Below are 23,325 nucleotides of genomic sequence, written 5' to 3'. Positions count from 1 at the left end.
ACAAAAAGAATTCCTAAAGAGATCCTCAAAGTATGTTATATAAATATATTCATATATTCACAATTTATTTTGTTGCTCATATATATAAGTAATCAAGTGACCAACACACACACACACACACACACACATATATATATATATATATATATATATATATTAATACTTTTCCTTTAACTTTTATTGAAGACTCTATGGTTGAAGGAAAAAGTCATACGACATGATCAACTGAAAGCAATTCAAGAGACCATAGCAGGATTTCTTAATGACCAGGTCCTCAACCCCGCCGACGAGTTCTACAATGACGTCAACGAAACATGGAAGCCAAACTAGATGGAGTGATTTTGTTATCCCGAGGATATGATAGAATATACAATGCAACCTTTATTTGTAATATATATATATATATACACACACACACATACATACAAATTATATGTACATAAAATAACGTACAATATATGTATATGCATGTAATATATACGTTAGTTTCATACTTTAGTTTGTACAAAATGTTCGAACATTATAAACGTGTAGAATACGTATATTATTAGCAGCGTAGAATGCGTATTCGAAAACCTATTCAAAAACCAAAACGAATCATCAATTGAAAATCGAAACAAAAAAAAAGAAAAAAGGAAACCTTTAGTCCCGGTTGGTAATACCAACCGGGACTAAAGGGCCGCCCCACGTGGCCAGGCCGGGAGGCCCTTTAGTCCCAGTTGGTCTTACCAATCGGGACTAACGGTGCACCTTTAGTCCCGGGCGTGAAACCGGGACTAAAGGAGGAGACCTTTAGTCCCGATTTCATACTCCCGGTTCCAAAACCGGGACTAAAGGCGGTTGAGAACCGGGAGTACAGCCCGTTTCTCCACTAGTAGTGCCTAAGGAGGATACCTTTTCGGTATCTGGGATCGATGCTACGGAGAGATGGAGATATTGATGCGGACATTAGGCATAGAATCACTTACTAATTTTATATATCCCCACCTCTATTTACGATAATTTTATATACTAATTTACGATAATGTCAATACATATCTATGATAGTTGGGTTACTATAATACATAGGGATATTTACCATAACGTTATAGTAAACCAATTACTAAGGAGTTACTATAATCTCGTAAATTAACATAGTAATTATCGTAACTCAAAGTGACTACAGAATAAGTTATTTTGTAGTCAGCTACAGGATAGTAGTTCTATATATATAAGGAGAGTATACTCAGTAGCCAGCTACAAAATAAGTTATTCTGTAGCCACCTCCATTTACAATAATTTTATATACTAATTTACGATAATATCAATACATATTTATGATAGTTAGGTTACTATAATATATGGAGATATTTACCATAACGTTATAGTAAACCACTTACTAAGGAGTTACTATAATTTCGCAAATTAACATAGTAATTATCGTAACTCAAAGTGGCCACAGAATAAGTTATTTTGTAGCCAGCTACAGGATAGTCTATATATATAGGGAGAGTATACTCAGTAGCCAGCTACAAAATAAGTTATTCTGTAGCCACCTCCATTTACGATAATTTTATATACTAATTTACGATAATGTCAATACATATTTATGACAGTTGGGTTATTATAACACATAGGGATATTTACAATAACGTTATAGTAAACCACTTAGTAAGGAGTTACTATAATCTCATAAATTAATATAGTAATTATCATAACTCAAAGTGACTACAGAATAAGTTATTCTGTAGCCAGCTACAGTATATATATATATATAATATATATATATATATATCACCATTAATTTGTCAATGTGTTCCCAAACATAAAAGGCACCATACACAGGTAACTGGCCTGAAACCGTGAAGATGCATGAACATACCAAGAAACAAGGCAGAGATCAAAGGATCTCACCTTGGCTCAGCAGCTTGTTGCATATGGGTTATGGGCAGCACCTGCATGAAAGGCACAAATTAAACTTCTGGTGTTCGGCAACCAATTTGGCCAAGTACAAACTGCAACCAAAACCCTAGTATACAACAGTCCATTAAGTACGTGTGACTCATCTCTTGTTGCGATTAACACCACCATTGTCACCATCATTACTCGCCACCTGCAACTTCTTCTCAGAATCATCATTAAGTCGAAAACACCGAAACACAAACGGAAGGCCAACAGATCATCATGGTGTAGGAGAGATACATGAAACCTACAATGCTCACCATGGTGTAGGAGAGATACATGACGGTGAACTTCTTGCACTTGACACAAAGAGTTGAAGCCCCAGACCCGTGAAGGCACCAGAAGAGCAAGTGCTCCCTCAGGTCGAGGCGGGTGACGGCGAGGTAGCCGAGCCCTTGGTGATGGCCTTCCACCCAAGGCACATACCGGTGGATGATGGGGCACATACACTAGAGCTTCAGGTGTCCACCATGCCGCGCTAATGTCGCGCCCCGCGCCGCCGCCGCCGATGTCACAGCCGCGTCCCCTACCGCATGTAGAGATGTCCTGGTTTGTAAGCATCGTACATGACAACGTGCACGAAATCTTCTGAAATTTTTATAATAGCCTCCACATATGATATCACGACATCTCAACAAGTTTCATGATTTTCGGACTTCGTTTGCTTTTTATAGAATTTAAAAACACTTCACACGCAATTTTGCGGACATGTTTCGTGAACAAGATGTCCGAAATTTCGGGTCCATTTCTGGATACGGCCTCTCACAACACTCACTAACATGACTATCAATTTTCGAATCATTAAACTCCATTATTCGTACCACGTGCAGTTCAAATTTCTAATTTCCGGAAAAATTCAAGTAAACAAAATAAAATAACTAAATATAACAAAAAGCCACAAAAAATCCCTAAATTGTAACTAGGAGTTCATGGTGCTTTAAAAGGGCTGCACAAAAAATTGGAGGCCAAAAACAAAAAAACAAAAAAAACTTTGCCGAGTGCCGGGGCATGGCACTCGGCAAAGGGTGTCTTTGCCGAGTACCAGCCATCAGGCACTCGGCAAAGAATGTTTTAATTTTTTTTTAAATTTCCACTTTGCCGAGTGCATCCACAGGAGCACTCGACAAAGAAATAATAAAAAAAATTAAATCTTTGTCGAGTGCCGTCCCACGGGCACTCGGCAAAGTATTTTAAAAAAAATTTGTCGAAGCGCCAGATTTGAGACGCTCGGCAAAGAATTTTTTTAAAAAAATTTAAATCTTTGTCGAGTGCCAGATCTGGGGCACTCGGCAAAGAAATTTAAAAAAAAATCTTTGCCGAGTGCCTCCCTGATCCGGCACTCGGCAAAGCCGCGGGGCGGGGACTTAGTGGTTTTTGGCCGGCCGGGCAGTCACAGCCTGCCAGCCCCGCGCCCACGCCTGCCCGCCCCCCACCTCCGCGCCGCGCGCTGCGCCCACACCGGCCCGCTCGCCGCTCAGCCACCGGCCGCCGCGCTGCCTGCGCTCCCGCGCCGCCGTGCCCTTGGCCGGCCCTGCCCCCGGCCGGCCCTTCCCCCGGCCGCGCAGCCCGCTGCCCGCGCGCCCTGCCGCCGACCGCGCCGTGCCCCCGGCCAGCCCTTCCCCCAGCCGCGCCGCCCGCTGCCCGCGCGCCCGGCCATGCCATGCCCCCGGCTGGCCCTTCCCCCGGCCACGCCGCCCTGACCCCGGCCGGCCCTGCGCCCCGGCCGCGCCCTTTTTCCGGCCGCGCTCTACCCCCGACCACGCCCCGTGGACCGCCCGCCCCGACGCCATCCGTGCCCGACCCCGTCCCCGACTCCGCCCGATCCCGTCGCCGCCCGCCCCTACCCCGTCGCCCGTCAGGTATGCCTTCTCACTTATTATTGTCGAGGCAGTGGTAGTTGTAGTAGTATTAGTTGTACTAGTGGTAGTAGTAGTACAACTAGTGGTAGTATTAGTAGTAGAATTAGTGGTAGTAGTAGTAGAAGTAGTGGTAGTAGTAGTAGTATAACTAATGGTAGTAGTTGTAGCAATAGTGGTAGTAGTAGAAGAACCAATGGTAGTAGTAGTAGTAGCAATAGTGAAAGTAGTAGTACAAGTAGTGGTACTACTTGGATATATTCTTCTGCATGGATTGATATCCAAACTACATGGCTTTTGTTGAGCCATATGTGCTTGTCGGCCATCGTGCCGTTTGTTTTTTGCAGGTTTTGGAAACCACACCTATGTAGGGGAGGTTCTGCCTGATTTTTTTTGTAAATGACAGTATTTTGTTCCATTTTTGTAGAGAAGAGCCCATCGGAGTTCTCGCCACTGTGCCGGTCTGCCTGCACCGCGTCGTCTCGCCACTGCACTGACCCACCATGGCCCCTGCTAGCCTGACTCCACCACCACCTTAGGTATAACCCCTCTTTTTGTATCATTGTCGTAGATCGCGTAACCTAGTTAGGTGTCTCCCGTTCGAAAGAGATACGGTTGGAGGTATACAGATCTTTGCATATCTATGACCATATCTATTTCGGATTGTCTACGCTTTTTGGACAGCCCGCGGATGCGTAGATGGGTTAGTTCCCATGTTCTACTCTGGTCCGAGACAGAGTTTCGGCATCACCTCCCAGTTGTTCTCTGGATACACACTCTTCTTTGGCAGGACATGTATCTGGAGAACAGCGGGGAGGTGCTGCCGAAATTCTGTCTCGGATAGGAGTAGAGCATGGAAACTAACCTCATCTACGCATCTGCGGGTGGGATTAGGACCTATCCTCACCTATTAGACAGTAGGAACACCATGTAGATGCAATTGATGGTTACATTACTCGCTGATACATATGTTAGAGGATGGATGACCGTCAGTGGATGTACACGGGCTGGAGAAGTCAGAGTGATTACACCACGGAATGGATGAACAAGACCGATGCTTTCTTGAACAGTGCATTTGGCAATGCTGCTAAAGGACATTGCCTAGTTTTGTGTCCCTGCAGCAAATGTGGAAACAGGAGAAGGGTAAACAAGGTGGAAATGGGATAAACATCCTATGAAGAATGGATTTACGCCGGACTACACCCGGTGGGTCCACCATGGTGAAGCCCATCATATGATAGAGGAGGTGGTGAGACCAAGGGTGGAGGCTTTTGATGCTGATGCCGGGGTAGCAGACATGTTAGATGACTTTCACCAAGGATAGTTCGATGAGGGACATGAGAAGGAGGAGATGGAGGCAGCCGCACAGGCGTTCTACGATACGATGGACTCAGCATAGAAACCCCTTCACGATCGGTCAACGGTGTCTCAACTAGATGCCATTGGACGCTTAATGGGGTTGAAGTCCAAGTTAAACTTGAGTCGACCTGGCTTCGATAAGATGTTGGCTGTGATTGGCACCCTGCTTCCGGAGGGCCACATTCTGCCAAAGAGCATGTACGAGTCATAGAAACTCCTTCGAGCACTTAAGATGTCGTATGAGCAGATACATGCTTGTCCAAAAGGGTGCGTCCTATTTAGGAAAGAACACGAGCATGCAAAGTTCTATCCAAAGTATAAATCCTCTAGGTACCTGGAGGTAGACTCTGATGATGGCCAAAAGAGGCAACTTACGATCCCTATGAAAATCCTACGGTACCTTCCGTTCCTACCGAGGATCCAATGGCTATACATGACCGAGAAATCTACAAAACAGATGACATGGCACAAAAATGGCAAATGGTACAATCCTGACAAGATGGTACATCCATCCGATGGTGAAGCTTAGATCCGCTTTAATGACAAACATCGTGACAAAGCAGATGAGGCTCGTAATGTATGTGTCGCGTTGGCAATAGATGGGTTCAATCCTTATGGAATGATGGCTTCCCCATACACATGTTGGTCCGTCTTTGTTATCCCCCTTAATCTCCCCCCCAGGTGTCTCCTTTCAACGACATAACGTATTCTTGTCGTTGATAATTCTTGGACACCCAGGGAGTAATATGGGTGTGTTCATGGAGCCCGTGTTTGATGAATTGGTCCGTGCTTGGGACGAAGGGGTATGGACATACGATCAAGCTACAAAGACAACCTTCAAAATGCACGTTTGGTACCACTACTCCCTGCATGACTTCCTGGCGTATGGGATATTCTGCGCCTGGTGTGTTCACGGGAAGTTCCCATGCCCAATACACAAGGAAGGTGTAAGGTTTATTTGGTTGCAGAAGGGTGGCAAGTATTCGTCGTTTGACAGACATCGTCAATTCCTACCTCTTGATCATCCATTCAGACAAGACATCAAGAACTTTATGAAAGGTGTCAAAGTGACAAACCCTACACTGCGGATGATGAATGGTGCCAAGGTTCATGCTTAGATAGGTGCTCTCGTGCCCAATGAAGAAGGTGGTTTTGTGGGATATGGTGAGCAGCATATGTGGACTCATATCTTGGGCATGACGAGGCTCCCCTATTTCGATGACCTTCTTCTACTACATAACATTGATGTAATGCACACTGAAAAGAATGTCACCGAGGCACTTTGGGCAACACTCATGGACACTGAAAAGTCTAAGGACAACCCAAAGGCTAGAGTAGACCTGGCAACTGTTGTGCGATAGACCAAATCAAGAGATGCAACCTCCTAGTCAGTGGCAAGACCTGGAGAAGGCCTAAGGCCGATTTCGTCTTGAAAAGGACCAAAGGAGGAAGTACTTGAATGGATTCAAGAAGCTAATGTTCCCTGATGGGTATATAGCGAATCTAAAGAGGGGAGTTAACTTAGGCACTCTACGAGTCAACAGGATGAAGAGTCATGACTACCACATATGGATTGAGCGGCTTCTTCCAGCGATGGTTTGAGGCTATGTCCTGGAGCATGTCTGGCAAGTACTGGCAGAGTTGAGCTACTTATTTCACCAGCTTTGTGCCAAGGAGCTCTCTCGGACCATCATTGATGACTTGGAAAAAGCAGCACCCATGTTGCTCTGTAAGTTGGAGAAGATCTTTCCACCCGCCTGCTTCTTGTCGATGCAGCATTTGATTGTGCACCTCTCGTATGAGGCACGGATGGGGGGGCCCGTGCAGAACCATTGGTGCTATCCAATCAAGAGATGTCTGAAACTCTTCGCAAAAAATATAGAAATAAAGCCAGAATTGAGGCTTCCATTGCAGAGGCATACATTCTAGAGGAGGTGTCAAACTTCACAGAGAAATACTACACTGAGAAACTTCCTAACGTTCATAATCCACCCCCTCGTTACAATGCTGGCGAAAATGAATCGAACCTCAGCCTTTTCCAAGGGCAACTTGGAAGCGCAAGTGCATCGACCACTAAACAATTGAAAAATGAAGAGTGGTGCAGTATCATGCTATATGTGTTGACCAACCTTGTCGAGGTGCAACTGTTCATTCGGTAAGTTCTGAACGAACTTGTTTCATTTCGCTGTATGTCCTTGTTTCGTCGTCCAACCCCCTTGTTTCTTGTTGGTACAGGGAATTTCTTCATCAATCCTTGCATGGATCAAGGCAACCTACCCCGCAAGAAAATGATATCCTTCTTTCATGGGGTGCGGGACCAGGGAGCCTCGATTTCATTTGTTGGTTCAAACAGAAAGCCCAAACTAATGCGCCTATAAGTGATGAGTTAAGACAGGTTGCAAACGGCTATGCCGTTAGGGTCAAGTCATTTACCGGTTATGACGTGAATGGATATCGTTTTCACACAGCAAGCTACGAGCAGAGTCGGCCCAATCGACAAACCACAAACAGCGGAGTTGTTACGCCCGGCACTGATGGACTTGACTATTATGGAAGAATTGAAGAAATCTACTGAACTATCATTTTATGATTCTAAACCTCTTACTCCTGTCATATTCAAATGCCACTGGTTTCATCCTGGTGCAACGAGACGGACCCCTAAGCTTGGGCTAGTCGAGATTCAACAGGATTCTGTCTATCTAGGAAAAGATGTCTACATTGTGGCTCAATAGGCCATCCAGGTTTATTATACGTCATACGCATGCAAAGACGCTGAGCATCTTAAGGGTTGGTCTATTGTGCACAAGGTATCGCCACACGGTAAACTACCTGTCCCAAACGATGAAGATTACAACTTCAACCCAAACACATATGATGGAGAGTTCTATCAAGAAGAGGGGCTACAAGGGAGGTTTGACATAGACTTAACCGAAGAGATAGGAATGAAAGTAGACAATGAAAGAGATGATGACGAGGACGCTGGAGACGAGGTGCGAAATATGAAGGACATACAAATGCTTGAGCGATTACATTTGGGCAATGACAATGAAGACAACATTCCTCCTTCGGATAGTGTTGATGAGTTGGACAATGTTGATAGTGATGACGAGACCTATGATCCAGCTAATTTCAATCATGAAGATTATTTCTAATACATGTAATACTATGTTTTTTGTAATTATGTTTTGTTCATTTTTGCATATATTTCTAATACATGTATTACTATGTTTTTTGTAATTATGTTTTGTTTATTTTTGCACCTATTTCTAATTATGTTTTGTTTTTCTTTTTTATTGCAGGTGATTGAACAAAGATGACGGGCGACCGTCATAGGTCTGTGAACTTGATTTACCAAAGACCACGCCAGGTCATAGGAGGGGGTGGAGGGGGCAGCAGAGGGATCGAATAGGAGGAGGAGGACCGCTAGCCACAGGAGGGGGCCGTCTCCTCCCACGCCATGTGAGGAGGACCACCAGCCGCAGGAGGAGGTGGCGCCCGTGGACGAGTCAGATGAGGAGCTGGTTTGGCAGACGGAGGAGGAGGAGGAGGAGGGGGGGGGGGAGGCGGCAGGCATGGGTTCCGCTTCCTCCAACTCCTCTTTGAGTGTCTACTTGCGAGGTCCTGCGAGCCTCCCACAGGTTCCGCTTCCTCACCAACGCCTAGTGATTCACCCCGAAGGACAAAAGTAAGTAACTGTATATGTTATCACCACTACTTCATATGATATGATGAAAAAAACTAATAATTTTTCTTAATCACTTGTGCAGGAACTGGGTGGTTGTGTCGGATGGTAGCGCACGGCTAGTCAACGGCATCCTAGGTCTTCTATGCAGGCAGCACTTCCTCGGCATTGTCACATACGCATCGAAGACGGAGCCGGCCTACTCGTTTGACCACGACGTCGTCTCCTCTGATGTGGAGTACCCCAATAAGGCAGCGCGGGTGAAGGCAGAGTTTTGGGTAAGTCTCCCTTGCACAATCAATACGTCGCATTCATTGGACTTTTCTTGAAATAATGAATGGATACATCGCTTTTGTATGCAGACTTATTATAGATGCAAGGAGGGATTTGAGGCTAGGGCGGAGCAGGCGACTACCAAAGCCTGTAAAAAACTCGTCACCGACTTGCATCACGAGGCAGTGCATCTAGGCCATCGTAACCTACTATGGGTCGAAGCTTGGAGAGAGGAAAACCAAGAAAGACGCAAGAGAGATGCAGCTGACCCGGGAGCAGTACCTTGAGGTGAATGAAGAACATCAATATTGATTTGTTTTGAGATTAAGTTGGTTTAATTTTATCTTCTTATATGTCCAATACTTGATGACGTGTAGGTGATTCCCTAGTGGTGTCAAGCGTATCTCGAGTGCTGGGCAATGATGGTGGATAGGTGGTTCACGGAGGAGTACCTCAAGATGCATAGGGATGCCCAGGACCATCGTTTGCTGATGCAAGGTCCAGCACACCATCAAGGCAGCCGCAACCTCATCGGATACAAACAAGCATGGGTACGCGAATTGATTTATCTATTGTCACGCTCAGTTCTGTCTGATTTCTAATCATCGTGCTGTCTTTCTCGCAGTCGGCGTCACATAGTGGACAGGCTCACTCAGACTTCCAGGCATGGTGTATGGCCCACAAGGGCAAGGCGACATCCGACATCTCCTTCAACCTGGAGGACCCGCTCGAGGCATACACAAACCCGAGCGTTCACTCCTGCATCAGTGAGTACACTGAGGTGGCGAGGTTGCTCCATGGGGCAGACCATGATCCGAGCACCTAGGACATCGATGGAGAGGCCGTCATGAGGGCGGGGCAAGGCAAGAAGCATGGGCGGTTCTGGCTTGGCGATGGTGTCATCGACGCGGCCTCTACTCCCTCTCTCTCCTAGATCCGAGCACGGAGCATGAGCGAGAGCCCGGCCATTCGCACATGGCCGACCGCTGCACAGCACCGGGTCGACGCACTCGAGGTTATTCTTGTTTTACTCGTCATACATTGATCTTTACACACCTTAATTAGCTTTGCATTACTGAAACATTGGAGTGAAATATTGCAGGCCCGGCTGGAACAAGAAATGAAGGAACATCAGGAGCTAGGGGCTCAGCTGGAGGCCGAGCGGGCCGAGCGGCAGGCCCAGGCGCAGAGGCTGATGGACATTACGGATTTCCTACAAGGGCTTGGGCAACATATGGGCTTGTCTCTGCCACCTGGGCAGTTGGTTCCACCTCCGCCTCCGCGTCCTGCAGCTACAGCTACTCTTGTGAGTATCAAAGTTTTTTACTTTCACTTGTGCTTTGCTTGTATGGCCTCTATCGTCCTAGATTAGCTATCAAAATAATCTTGTCTCACATGCAATCTTTTTTCCTTTGTGCAGTCTCCATCTGACGGTGGTTCGAATAATCCACCTCATGCACCTACGAATGATGCATCTGGGCCTTCACCATAGTCGCAGTGGCCGAGATGAGTGCATGTTGTATTTTTTATATTTGTTATTCACTTGGTGATGGACTTATGATATACTTATGATGCACTTATGGACTTTGATGGACTTGTGGACTTATTTGGATGGACTTGAGCACTTATTACTATATATTGTGATGGATGTGATATGGGCGGATGGATGTGTGGATGGATGAGATATATATGTGATGGATGAGATATATATGCGATGGATGAGATATATATGTGATGGATGAGATATATATGTGATATATGTTTGTATGAATGTATTTGTCATGATGGAATGCAAAAAAAAATTTGCCGTTTTGGGTCACTTTGCCGAGTGTTGCACTTGACAAAGGACCCCTTTGCCGAGCGCAATGGTCATAACACTCGGCAAAGCTGGCAAAATGGGCGACCAGAAAACAGATTTTCCAGCTTTGCCGAGTGCTGTGACTATAACACTCAGCAAAGAAATTAAAAAAAGAAATTTTAAACTTTGACGAGTGCCTGGCGTGTTGGCACTCGGCAAAGAAAATTTTTTTTAAAAAAATAAAAGCTCTTTGCCGAGTGCCTTCCGGGTTGGCGCTCGGCAAAGATTTTTTTTTTAAAAAAATAAAAAATCTTTGCCGAGTGCCTGGCGGGTTGACACTCGGCAAAGAAAATTAAAAAAAATAAAAGCTCTTTGCCGAGTACCTTTCGGGTTGGCGCTCGGCAAAGAATTTTTTTTTAAAAAAAATAAAAAATCTTTGCCGAGTGCCTGGCGGGTTGGCACTCGGCAAAGAAAATTTTCAAAAAAAAAAAAATCTCTTTGCCTAGTGCCTTCCGGGTTAGGCGCTCGGCAAAGAATTTTTTTAAAAAAATAAAAAATCTTTGCCGCGTGCCTGGCGGGTTGGCACTCGACAAAGAAAATTTTCAAAAAAAAATAAAAGCTCTTTGCCTGAGTGCCTCACTGGTTTGGCACTCGGCAAAGAAATTTTTTTAAAAAAAATCTTTGCCGAGCGCCTCACGGGTTGGCACTCGGCAAAGAAATTTTTTAAAAAAAATTAAAAAAAATCTTTGCCGAGTGCCTGCAGGGTTGACACTCGGCAAAGTGACCGTCAACGGGACCGGCACCGTGACGGTCGCTTTTCTTTGCCGAGTGCCCGATAAAATACACTCGGCAAAGAGTGTTTTGCCGATCAATTTTTTGTCGTGTGTGCTTTGCCGAGTGCCGCACTCGGCAAAGGCTTTGCCGAGTGCAATCTAGCCTTTGCCGAGTGCCTCAGGCACTCGGCAAAGAACCTGAATCCAGTAGTGTGGCGGGGAATTGAAAAAATGAAACGCCTGGTTTTTAGTACATCCAATTCTATTTGGACGCTAGTTTGTATTTCGCGAGCGGCCAATAAAAAGTTTTATGATTTTTTTCACATGCTCTCTAATATTCTCTTTATTTTAAATTATAATCGCTTCAATTTTTTGGTACATCAATTTTGTTATATATAACGTATGTTTAGATACATATCAAGTCTATGTAACAAAAAAATTAATGCCTTATAATTCGAAATGGAGAGAGAATTTATCTATTATATACTTACAAGAATAAATAAAAATATATAAATATATGCATTTTTAGTGATATTTGCGTATGATCTTCAAATGCATGTTAGAACAAATATTATATTTGTTTTAAAAATAAAAATATTTTTGTAACTCATAGTTGAAATGTTGGCACGGGAAGATTTATCGTGGTTCGGGTTTCGAAGCCCTATGCCCACCAAAAGAGTTATTCATGTTAGAGTGCTCGAGAGTGTCTTGGGATCCCTTGCGTTTTCTTATATATATCTCTCTGGGCATGGGGAATACTGCTTGGGAGGCTGCCGGGGCTCAAGCCCCCCTACCCTGGTCGCGCCATTGGAGCCCCCCTTAGCCCCCCATGAATTTTTCAGCCATTAACAATATGGAAGAAGGTGCTAGAGTGCTCCCGACGGAGGTTGAAGATGAATTTCCAGTTGGGCTGCCTTCCTGGGCCAGCATGTGTGTTTCAGCGGCCCATAGTAGAGTGTAGAGAAGCTAGTTTCCAGCCCATTGGGAAATAGCTCTCTTTGTCCCAGCCCCCCTAATTTTCTAGATCCGCCACTGGTCGTTAAGGAAGCGCTAGAGTTTCTCCTTTCTAACCTTCATGTCGTTGGGTGCGACCTCGAGCTAACTAATACTGTGATATTACTAAATAAGGGATTTACGCGTAACTCTAATGTTAGATATTCATCACTACGAATTTTTAATTGTTGGAAAAGGATAAGTAACTTTAGTGTTGCAGGAAAAGGGTAACTTTCGTGAAATAACATGAAATTTTAATGGATGGATACTCTTCTGGAGTTGCTCTTACATCACCTTGGCTATAGGAGCTTCGCGTGAGTCCAAAGGTATGCTTCAGGTCTTGCTAAATTCCCTAGCCACCGAGAACTTGGAATACATGACTCGGTGTTTTGGAATTTCAGATAGAGAAATTGTTTGACCAAATCAATTTCTATGCTAAAAATATAAATACATTTGGTTTTTAATAAGAATGTGGTTTGGTCCCTTTCCAAGTTTCAAAATTCTCTGAGAAGAGTTGAATATTATTAAGGCGAAGTTATTAAATACAAAAACAACCAAGTGACTTAAAATAAAAATAAAAATTTGATCTCTATATGTATGCTTGGTCACATATATAGCCACAAATACATTTTAAATAAACCAGTTCACGTATGTATATTAGAATTTTTTTATGCTTCTCTCTTCTGGCGCGTGAGCAAAAATCATCAAAGACGTCCCACGTGGCAGAAGAGTATGGGAAAAAATAGCGCGGACAGAGGACGCTGATGCGCGCGCTGCGAAAAATTTCCCTTGACCATCCGTGACTTATCCCCTTCCTTGTCTTCTCCCAAATCAATCTTCCTTTTCCTCTGCTCCTGGCCATTCCATTCGCTGTTCTCCATCATTGGTCTGCTCCCCGCTACTGGACCAAGGGCGGCACCCTGCGCAGCTTTCCCGTCAGAGGTAGCACCCGCAAGAAGCCCTCATCGTCGTCGGAGTTGCCACGGAGACTGCTGCGGCGGCCCCCGCGGCGGCGGGGGAGGACTCCTCGCGCACCTGCTGCTGCTCGGGTTCGGCCTCTCCGACTCACCCTCCGTCGACTCCCCACCGCCGAGATCCTCTTGCACCGCCCTCCGTCGACTCCCCTGCGCCGAGATCCTCGTGCGACGGGCCACGGGAGCCAGGAGCGAGGGCTCCTACTCCGCGCGACGCCGCCAAGGAGCTCCGGCGGCGCACGGCGTCCGCCTCGTCTGGCCAGGCCTCTCACTTCCATCCTGCGCCGGGCCACCGCAGCCGGGAACGCGGGCCCCTCCACGCGACACCGCCGATGCCCATCTGACGGTGGAGGATCCAAACACGGCGTCCGCTCCGACCTGCAGTTCAATCATGTACGTGCTTGCTCCTGTACGTGCTTGCTACTGTATTCATTTTTGTCTGGTACTTATGGTATATATAAAAAATAAAAACTTGATGGTTAGTAGTAGTAGTTTCAGGGTAACGTCTGCATCTGACACGGATGCCGCCTGCAATCTCAACATCAGATTAGAGGATTCCTCTTGTTTTATATTGGGTGATTGGATAGATTACTTGTGATTTTTTATATGATTTTTGGTTGCAGTACCAGGTAATGACCTTAGGATCTCAACGTGTGCTTTACAAATTCATAAATCTGTAGTTCAATCCCCGCGTCATGTGTTAGGCGAACGATTGATCTACTCTGTTTGATCTACTATGTTCAAATTTTATTAATAAACGAGAGTTTATGTATACGATTATATTGTGTGCATGACTGAGGTCAGCTTGTAGGCATGTCTAGGTTTCTGCCTCTTTATAGATGATACTGAACCGGTCTTCTTGTGCTGCAGGCAATCCTTGGATAGTTGGATGACAGGCGGCAAGGGGGCACATGTGACTGGCCGGTTCATTCGTCAATTGGCGGATGAAGCATGCCTTGAGGATCAACAACCCTAGTGAGGTTCACTTGAATTTTTTTTACGACCACAATTCTTAGGTCTCAAAGATTTGACATCTACTGGTATGCTTTGTGCCAAGCAATTTTTTGCTCTCTGCCATACTCGTATTGTACGCACATGGACATGGTACTTTGCAGCAATAAGTGTTGTGCTGTTTCGTTGTAATGTGTCGTTAGTGCTTAATTGAAGCAAATCTTCATATATGTCTTGCCTTTGTCTTTGTGTCAAATTCTTGAGCATATTTATTGCTTCTTGTAGGAGTTGCTGATAATCTTCATCATCCGAGTCAGACAACTCCTCTTCGTTAAATATGATGTCAATAGCATATGTGTACACGCCAAAGTCGTGTATGACATCATCCTAGGTATCTCATAAAAAACAAATTCTACAACTTTTATTTTGGATTGTTTATCCATATGAGATCCTTTACTACGACTGCACAACTCTATAAAATCTTGTGTTGCATATTTGGGCATCCAAAAGATCTCAAATAAAATAAAGTTTGAACTACAAAGTTGTTAATCTCGTCGAGTACTACAACTTTGGTATGAAGTTCATCTTCATCAAACATCATATGAGAAAGGAATGTGTAGAGGTGTAAATTAAATACAAAATAAGTTTTAAAGTTATATTTACACATTTCTATGCGGGGGAATATATTTGCTTAATCTCTTCTATACTTTACTCTATTTCACACTAGGGCTGGTGGCCCATTTACGTAAGTTCAGCGCTCATTCAGTGGACCTGTCCTCCCCTCAAAAGAAAAATGCAAAACTGAAGGCATAAATAATTTTCTCTAGGATAGATAGCAATTTCCTCTAGGATATATGATTTTGTGTATTAGATTTTTGTCCAATATCTTTTCAATGGCATGGATCGTTGTCATTTATTCCTATTTTAGTTTGATACATCTGCAGTCAGTCATATCTGGTTTCAACTGCAGGAACTCAAAATCCCTTGTCAGCCACTTTTGTCAAGATTAGTTTGTTACCGCACATGTAAGCGGAGCTCCAAATTTTTTTACCAGTTTATCGTATTTTGGCACTATATTTGAAAGCTTGGGATATATCTAGAGATCTATGTTTGAATAGGAGTACTTGGAAAGCAGCTATTGAAGTGCCTGAACCGTGACATGGGGCTCTTGGTGGGTTTCAACTCTAGCCTACCCCAACTTACTTGGGATTGAAAGGCTATGTTGTTGCTGTTGTTGTTGTTATTGTTGTTGTTGTTGTATTGTATTTTGGCATGGACTAATGATTGTTTAATATATGGATTATCAGGTAGTCAAACAATTCTAAAAACAGGAATTACCTTGCTGGTAGCCCGTTCTTTGCAGGTGTCTCAGTGAAATAATAAGGTAAATTTGATGAACTTTCAACAGACCTAGAGAAAAAATAATCATTGGAATATCTAGTACTTGCTTTGTTCATTATAGTATCATGGTAATCATAGCTGAATGCATATAATGATGCTTGCTGCAACTCTGAGCCATATATTTTCATACTGAAGTATGAAGTAGGAATGGTCGAAGTATTCTTCATACAAATATTGTTTCAAGAATATTGGCCAATTAGTTGAGATGAAACAAATTGTTTGAGTCCACTTTATGTAATTCATAACACATTATTCATAATTAGTCAGACGTGGCATATATTATTGTAGAAGCTTTATTATTGTAGAAGCTTTATTATTGTTCTACATCTCAACATTGAATTTGTCTTAGTTTTAGAAGCTTTATTTTCCAATTAATGTATAGAAAAATTCTTAGACTATTTTCTTTTTCTTGAATTGCAGGTTACTAATGTTGCGTGGCATCCCTAGACACCTTGTTCAAGCCTAAAGTATAATGGATGCAAGTTCGTGAACTTGGAGAGAATTCCTTATTCTTTTATTGTCGAACCCTTTGAGAATTCACATTCTATATGTAAATATTCTAGATGATGGTCATGATATTTTGAATATTACCACAAAACATGTTGGAGGCTGTTTTCGAATTTCCTATTTCATTGTGATGGTGCTTAGTTTCATATTGCCTCAAATATCATTTAAAGGCTAGACTAAAATGCCTTTTTTTGTGGTCTTTCTGTGCATTTTATAACATTGAGGTAATTTTTTCTTGAGTGATTACTTATTTGATTTAATATTTTTTTTGTTGCCATACATGACTGTTTTTGTATAACTTTTTGTTAGACTCAAAACCACAAAAAATGTTTGCACTCAGGTTTTGAGCATAGGAAACAATATCTTGACAATGTGTTGTAAATTTGACTGGTATTCATGTGGATGAAAAGATGAAATTCTTGATCAACATATACAGTGGTAGGTTAGGTTAGTGGGTTTGCGCAACAATGTCAAAAATATCTATATTACTCATTTAATTTCACATATTTTTTTGGTTTCTAGTTTTTTCCTTCCCCATCGTACTTGTTCTTCTTGTGATCCTGGCTCCATCTAGCGTGTCTTGAGCTCGGCCTATAAATAGACAACAGGGCTCTGGCATCGAACTAAGTAACCTTTTTAATCGCCTACCCCATTGCTACTTGGTTCTCATGTGATGACTACGTTGTGGTTGTCTAACAGCCTTGACGACACCTAGGTGCGATGTCCGTGTCGCCTATGAATAGGAAGGTTCACATGTATATGTTTCTTTGTAACACTTGGACTGTAACACTTTTTTTGTGTTACTACAGGGCATATATTTGTAACACATTTTATGTGTTCCATTTATGTGTTTCAACATAGTACACTTTTGTAACATTTTAGTTATAACAATAATTTTGTGTTACTATAATTATTGTCAGTAACACATTTTTCTGTAACACACTATTTCATATTACTATGAAATTTCACTTGAACACATTGATGAATATATTATAAGAAAGTGCTACAATATTCTTGTTTTCGTAGTAGTGATCATATGGTAGGTGCATGGCTACATCATCATGACGTCTTGCATATATAATAATAATAACAACGAGTAGTACTAACTGAAAATTAGGAGATATATACTGCATTTCAATACTAGGAACAAAGAAGGAAAGTGCATGACACTGTACAACTTCTCCTTCGGTTTCGTACATGCTAGATGGATGACGAGACCAAGTAATCCAAGTTTTTTTTTTTTAATTTACACGCAGGAACCTAGCTAGCTAGCTAGAAAATACAAGGTAACTTTCTCGCCATTAGTTGCCTTTGATGTTTAAACCTTCCAGGACCTTCATATAATACCCAAATAATTTCAACATATTCATTTGTTGTTGGTTAATTAATTTAGGAGAATACACATCACACACGGCGGCAAGAGCTAACTTTGGAACAATAATAATGTACGTATGTGTGATCTCAATGAATACACAAAGAAATGGATAACAGATAGAAGGGCTGAAGAAAGACGGTTTGTCGTCGTGTGTGCTAATGCCTAGCTACATATATATATATATGCTTACCGACCTACGGCGCATACATGTCGGTGCATGATGAGCGAAGGATCACTGAAAATAGCATGGCATTGCAAGAGAGAAGACTAAGCCACTCCAAGAAATCTAGCTACATACTCGCTAGCTTCATGGAGAAGCAAATGAATGGCGACACGTAATTAAGCCTGCATGCCGATAGACGCGCTCATGCATGCATACTACAGTAGCTAGCTAGCTAGCTACAACACGGAAGATGAGGTAATAAGAAGAATTAGATTTAATTTGGTACACACACTACCGCAGACTGATTTTCTCCCTACGGTTGGGAGCAATCCCCTCGGCCCTGCAGCCTCCGTCAGAGGAGCTGAGGCATCCCTCGCGTGTGACCCAATACCTGTCCGGGATTGTCTCTCCTGTCAGTGGGACACGGTCACGGGCCTGCTGCGCGCGTTTCTCGCGAAAGGATTTGGTCGCCCGTGCTGCAGCGGTTCACTGTGGCCCAACCAACAGAGACACGGACGGAAGGAGAGCGCGGGATCTCGGAAAAATTTCATCCGCGCCCGTGACCTTTTCTCCTCTTCCCCAAATCATTTCCTCTCCTAGCTGCTGGCCACTCAAAGTTGAACCTCTCTGCCCCCAAGGCCACAGCCAGCAGCGCCGCCGACCTCCTCCACCAACAGCGCCGCCCGCCGTCCCCCGCCACCACAGCCCCGCCACCCCTACCATCACCGCTGCCTCCCCAGCCATCAGCACCTGCCGTCAGCCCCCAGCCCCGTCGTCCCCATCCACCAGGTTCGGATTTTCCCGTTTTTCTTCCCCCTCTCAACTCATCCCCAAAGAAGTGATTCAGATCTGAATATCCATGATTGTGTAGGGTTTGTTGCCTAGGCTTTTGGCGTAACCACCACGAAATTGGTTGTTGCTGGCATACGCAAGATGATGGATCCGCAACATTGACGGTCTCTGACGAAAGTTGTTCTTTTATGTATGGGAATTTTTTTTTATTTTTGGTCTAAATCAAATTGCATTCTTTAATTTACACCAGTTGGGAGAGGAGAAGTATGTCAGAGATAATTTCTTAAGCATCCACCATAATGGTAGTGCAAGCTTCCATCATGCAGTCCTCAAATCCTAAACATTGTGCTGGTTAGTTATCTTTGATTTTTTTTTGCTGTACTCTATGTCCATTGCATCTGGTTAGTTACCTCTCTGAATTTTTTAGCTGTACGCACATATTAACTATGCATTACAATTAGGGTTCTGATGACAAATTGTTCATTGATTTGCATCTGAAAAATATCAGTTCCATTCTTTTTACAACACAATAGATAGAACTTAGTAGTTTAGTATTTTAGTAGGACCGGTTTAGTGTTTCACACGACACTGCATGTAAATGTTAGTTTTTTAGTAGGCCTGCTTGTGGTTCACTGATTAATGGAGGGATGAACATTTAGTTATAACATGTGCATACAAATCTGATTGATTTCTCTCTATACAAATTTGATGTGCATACAATGTCCCTGCTCAATGCTAACCTTTTTTTTCCTAGGTTCAGTGCATCATTGCAAACTGAAAGAAACTGCACTAGGAGCCTTTTGGAGATAAATCTGATAAAATGAAATGTACTTGCTTGATATAGCACTGTATGAGATAGCCTGACATACCACAAGGTACAAGTAGGTCATACCATACATGCTTGATGATGGTTGCCATTGCTACCTGATATATCTTAATATTGTTGTTTTCTTTAGTTTCTTACTTCAACGATGCTCATTTGTTTGTAATTTTTTCTTTAATCCAACATCAAGTATATATAATTTCATATTAGTCACTTTTAATCCTGACTTATGATTTGTGAAACTAAACTTTGTGAAGGATAGCTGTAAGTGCTCCCACTTAAGTTTTGTATCAGTGCTAATGTTGTGTGACAACTATCTTATTTGCACAGAAAGCTCCTCTTGATTTTTTTGCTTTATAAATGTGAGGCCTGCGGCGTGTTGATTTGTTTATGGCATATGCAAGTGATGTATCTTTCCTGTTTATGGTTGCAGGGTCCAGATGTGCAGTAGCAGGTTGGTTGGTAGCTCCTAGATGTGCTGAGGCAGCATGGCAGCTTCAGGGTTCTTCACTAATAGCGCGTGGTGCATCAAGGGTGGTGAGCATCACCCTATACCCTACCATCCCTGGCTCTTCTTGCTTGTATCTGCAAGTTATAAAACTCTGATTTTACCAACTCAGTGTTCTTGGCACTGATCCTACTAGAAGACAACTAGTGCCAAGCTGTTATTTACAATGAGCAGCTTTCTGATATACTCATGGGGATTAAATCTGAACATATATCTTGGGATTCTTTTTGCCTTATGGTTATGTTTGTTGTGACATGAGTTGTACATTTGGGGCATATGCTACTTTAATGTTTCCTTTCACCATATGCATATAAGGGAATCCTTTTCATGCAGGTAAAAAGGATAAAACTGCTTCCGTGGGAAAGACGCTTTGCTGATAGATTAGGTAAAAATATTCATCAACTAATATGCATATAAGGGAATCTTGTATTAGCTTGCCTCTTCTGTACTGCTAGTCTGCTAATATTGCCTCTTGCTTGAATGCCTACTATACTAATACTGCTAAATGCGAGTCATTGCCTCTTCTATATTTGTATAGGTCATTGCTTGAATCTATCTGAGTTACAGAATTACAATGGTAGTGCTGTTTGGATTTTTAGCTGATATGCTAATATGCTAATTGCCTAATATGCCTATTTTATGTTTCCTCAATACATTGGATGCAGTAGCATTGTTGAAATCTCACATTCTAGTTTTTGCATAATTTGTTCTTATGCTGTGCAAGCTGTGAACATATATATAGTCTAGTTTTCAACTAGTACCAAGTTTGCTTATACCTGAAGAACACAATGTTTAGTTCTTAGCATGGATTTAGAATGTACCTTGCCATCTAGATATCTTGTGATGACCGAATCACTTGTCAAAATAAAGTCAGCAGAACCAAGTTGTATTGCAGATCAAATGTTAGATAATTGTTTATTTTGCTGTTGTTTTCTATTTAGAATCTACATAGTGGATGAATTTAGCTATATGTACCTGCCATCTAGATCTCTTTTGACTGAATCACTGGACAACAAATTTTGTAAAACCAAGACTATTACTTACAAGTGAAGTACACTATGAACATTAAGGAGTAACTATATCTGCCAACAAGAATCTATAAAAACATCATAGTGCTTTGCCAATATATTATAGTGCTCTCTTTGATCACTCTTTTAATTCAAAGACGTTGGACATCCTATCAGCTATATTATTTTACTGCATATTTAACAAGATTTCTCATGAATTGTTATTTTTCTTGTTTTGACGGAAGGATATGGAGATGAATGGATGTGTAGCAGCTGTTGTGTATTGCTGTCGAAGGGCTTGTAGGAAGTAGCAATTACTAAACTTCTATTTCCTATACGTTAGCTACATGAACTATAGCACTGTAACTTGGGTTTGCTTACTTTATTTTGCAAGGCCTTTAGAATGGCTAAAGATTTGTTAACCATTGAACTTTCTAATGTATGAACAATTTGAATGATGATATGTATTAGACAATTGAGTATTTGAGTTACATGTATCAGACAATTGAGTGTAACATTTAATGCTTGCTGGTGTAGTTAGAAGGATCGGCTAATGAATTTTTTGAATAGTTAAATGAGCTTTTATGGATATTAAAAATGAGGTTTCCCTGACGGTTGTTGACTGACATAGAATGGTTGAACCCTTTCCTGTCAGTGTTGTAACTGATAGGGAAAGTTTGAACCTTCCCTGACGGTGCTGTAACTGACGGGGAAACTCTGTCCTGACTGGATAAGGAAAAACCGATGGGGAAACTATCTCCTGACGGTAGCAACCATTAGGAATCATCCCGTGATGGTTTTTCCGTCAGGGAAAGTAGGCTTTCCCTGTCAGTCTATCCCTGACGGCAACCGTCACGGATGATCATCCCTGACGGTTTTTGACACTTCTCCTGACGGAACAGGCCATCACGAAAAAACTTGGCTGGGGTAGTGGCATAATTAAGCCCATAAGACTTCCAGGATTATACCATGGAAAACTTCCATGATTCTACCCAGCCCAAATGCTATCTATATAAGCTAGCTAGGTGAGGTCCATGCCATGCATCTGAATAGCTAGCTTAGCGTCGTCCAGTACTCCTGCTTCAAAATCAAACGTAATAAGATCAAGGCAAGAGTAAGGAGCGAGATCACACACGTTTCAGCTACTCGCAGCTAGACATGTCGGGAGCCTCAATGAACTCCGCAAGTAATGGTAAGCCTCTCTTATCTTATAAAATTGTAAATAATGCTGTTTTTCTGATTGCACTTACGTACGTGCATCATAGTATATATATTGTCATGCTTAACAAGTTAATTGGACCCATATGATATGATATGTCCGCAGGGTTACGTAGCGCCGTGCATAATAATTACTATTATTACCAGGGAGGACTACAAAGCCGTCCGGAGTACCCTCATCGACCTCATGGACAACAGGCATCATCATCCTCTCCTGGTTAGCAGTATCATCCAAATATACCTTAGCCATAATAAGCTACCATCATAGTTCCGCGTTTTTCTTTTCTTTTTTGGGCTCTAGTACTAAAACGGTGGAGTTCTTCTAGTGTTTCAAAGTAGTAGTAATAACACTACTACTAGTTATAGCACATGAAAATGTTAGCTTGATCTCCACCAAGTTGGCCCAACGGTCAATTTAGGGCCTTTGATCCATGCTCTGATCGGGGGCGTCCAATCCAATCATGGTTGGTGGGCCCCTATCGCGCAGCGCTCACCTAGTAGAGAAACGACTTTTGATCCACCTCGAAATTTGGCTTTAGTCCCGGTATTTTTCGCGCCCGGGACTAGAGAAACCTTTAGTCCCGGTTGGTAGCTCCAACCGGGACTAAAGGTCCCTGCCCAACGGCTACTGCGGTAGGCATTTGTTGCAGGGGACCTTTAGTCCCGGTTGGAGCTACCAACCGGGACTAAAGGTTAACTTTTACTCCCGGTTGGTCCCTCCAACCGGGAGTAAAAGTCTACTCCCGGCTGAAGGCTCCGTCCGGGACTAGAAAGGGACCTTTAGTCCCGGTTGCTGTCTCCAACCGGGACTAAAGGTCCCCTCCTATATACCCCTTCTTCCTCCCCGAGCCCGAGCCACTTCGAGCTCAGTGTTCTTGCTTCATCGCCGGCCTCTCTTCTTCCTCATCGCCCATGTCTGACAGGACACAGC

General features: G+C 43.0%; 1 protein-coding gene and 2 long non-coding RNA genes across 5 annotated transcripts; 2 read left to right on the top strand and 1 right to left on the bottom strand.

Annotated features, from left to right (window-relative positions):
• Positions 1-3,305: 3,305 nt before the first annotated feature.
• Positions 3,306-3,731, bottom strand: LOC136499779 (uncharacterized). Its single transcript, XM_066495312.1, has one exon. The coding sequence runs from the start codon at positions 3,729-3,731 to the stop codon at positions 3,306-3,308; it is 426 nt and encodes a 141-aa protein (XP_066351409.1).
• A 9,730-nt stretch (positions 3,732-13,461) lies between these two features.
• LOC136500984 (uncharacterized) lies at positions 13,462-16,846 on the top strand. Of its 3 annotated transcripts, none has more exons than XR_010770144.1 (4): positions 13,462-14,042; positions 14,520-14,689; positions 14,886-15,984; positions 16,422-16,846. It is a non-coding gene; the product is annotated as an uncharacterized lncRNA (long non-coding RNA). The 3 variants fall into 3 exon arrangements; XR_010770143.1 differs by having other exon boundaries at positions 13,465-14,042; positions 14,520-14,991; positions 15,571-15,984; positions 16,422-16,844; XR_010770142.1 differs by having other exon boundaries at positions 14,520-15,984; positions 16,422-16,843.
• A 1,775-nt stretch (positions 16,847-18,621) lies between these two features.
• LOC136498891 (uncharacterized) lies at positions 18,622-21,658 on the top strand. The gene is made up of 7 exons (XR_010769810.1): positions 18,622-18,835; positions 18,918-19,002; positions 19,089-19,189; positions 19,593-19,713; positions 20,095-20,198; positions 20,503-20,554; positions 21,422-21,658. It is a non-coding gene; the product is annotated as an uncharacterized lncRNA (long non-coding RNA).
• Positions 21,659-23,325: the final 1,667 nt, after the last annotated feature.

Source organism: Miscanthus floridulus, chromosome 13, assembly GCF_019320115.1.
Source record: "Miscanthus floridulus cultivar M001 chromosome 13, ASM1932011v1, whole genome shotgun sequence".
NCBI classification, from domain to species: domain Eukaryota; kingdom Viridiplantae; phylum Streptophyta; class Magnoliopsida; order Poales; family Poaceae; genus Miscanthus; species Miscanthus floridulus.
The sequence above is the reverse complement of the archived record's forward strand: the minus strand, read 5'-3'. Positions and strand labels throughout refer to the sequence as shown.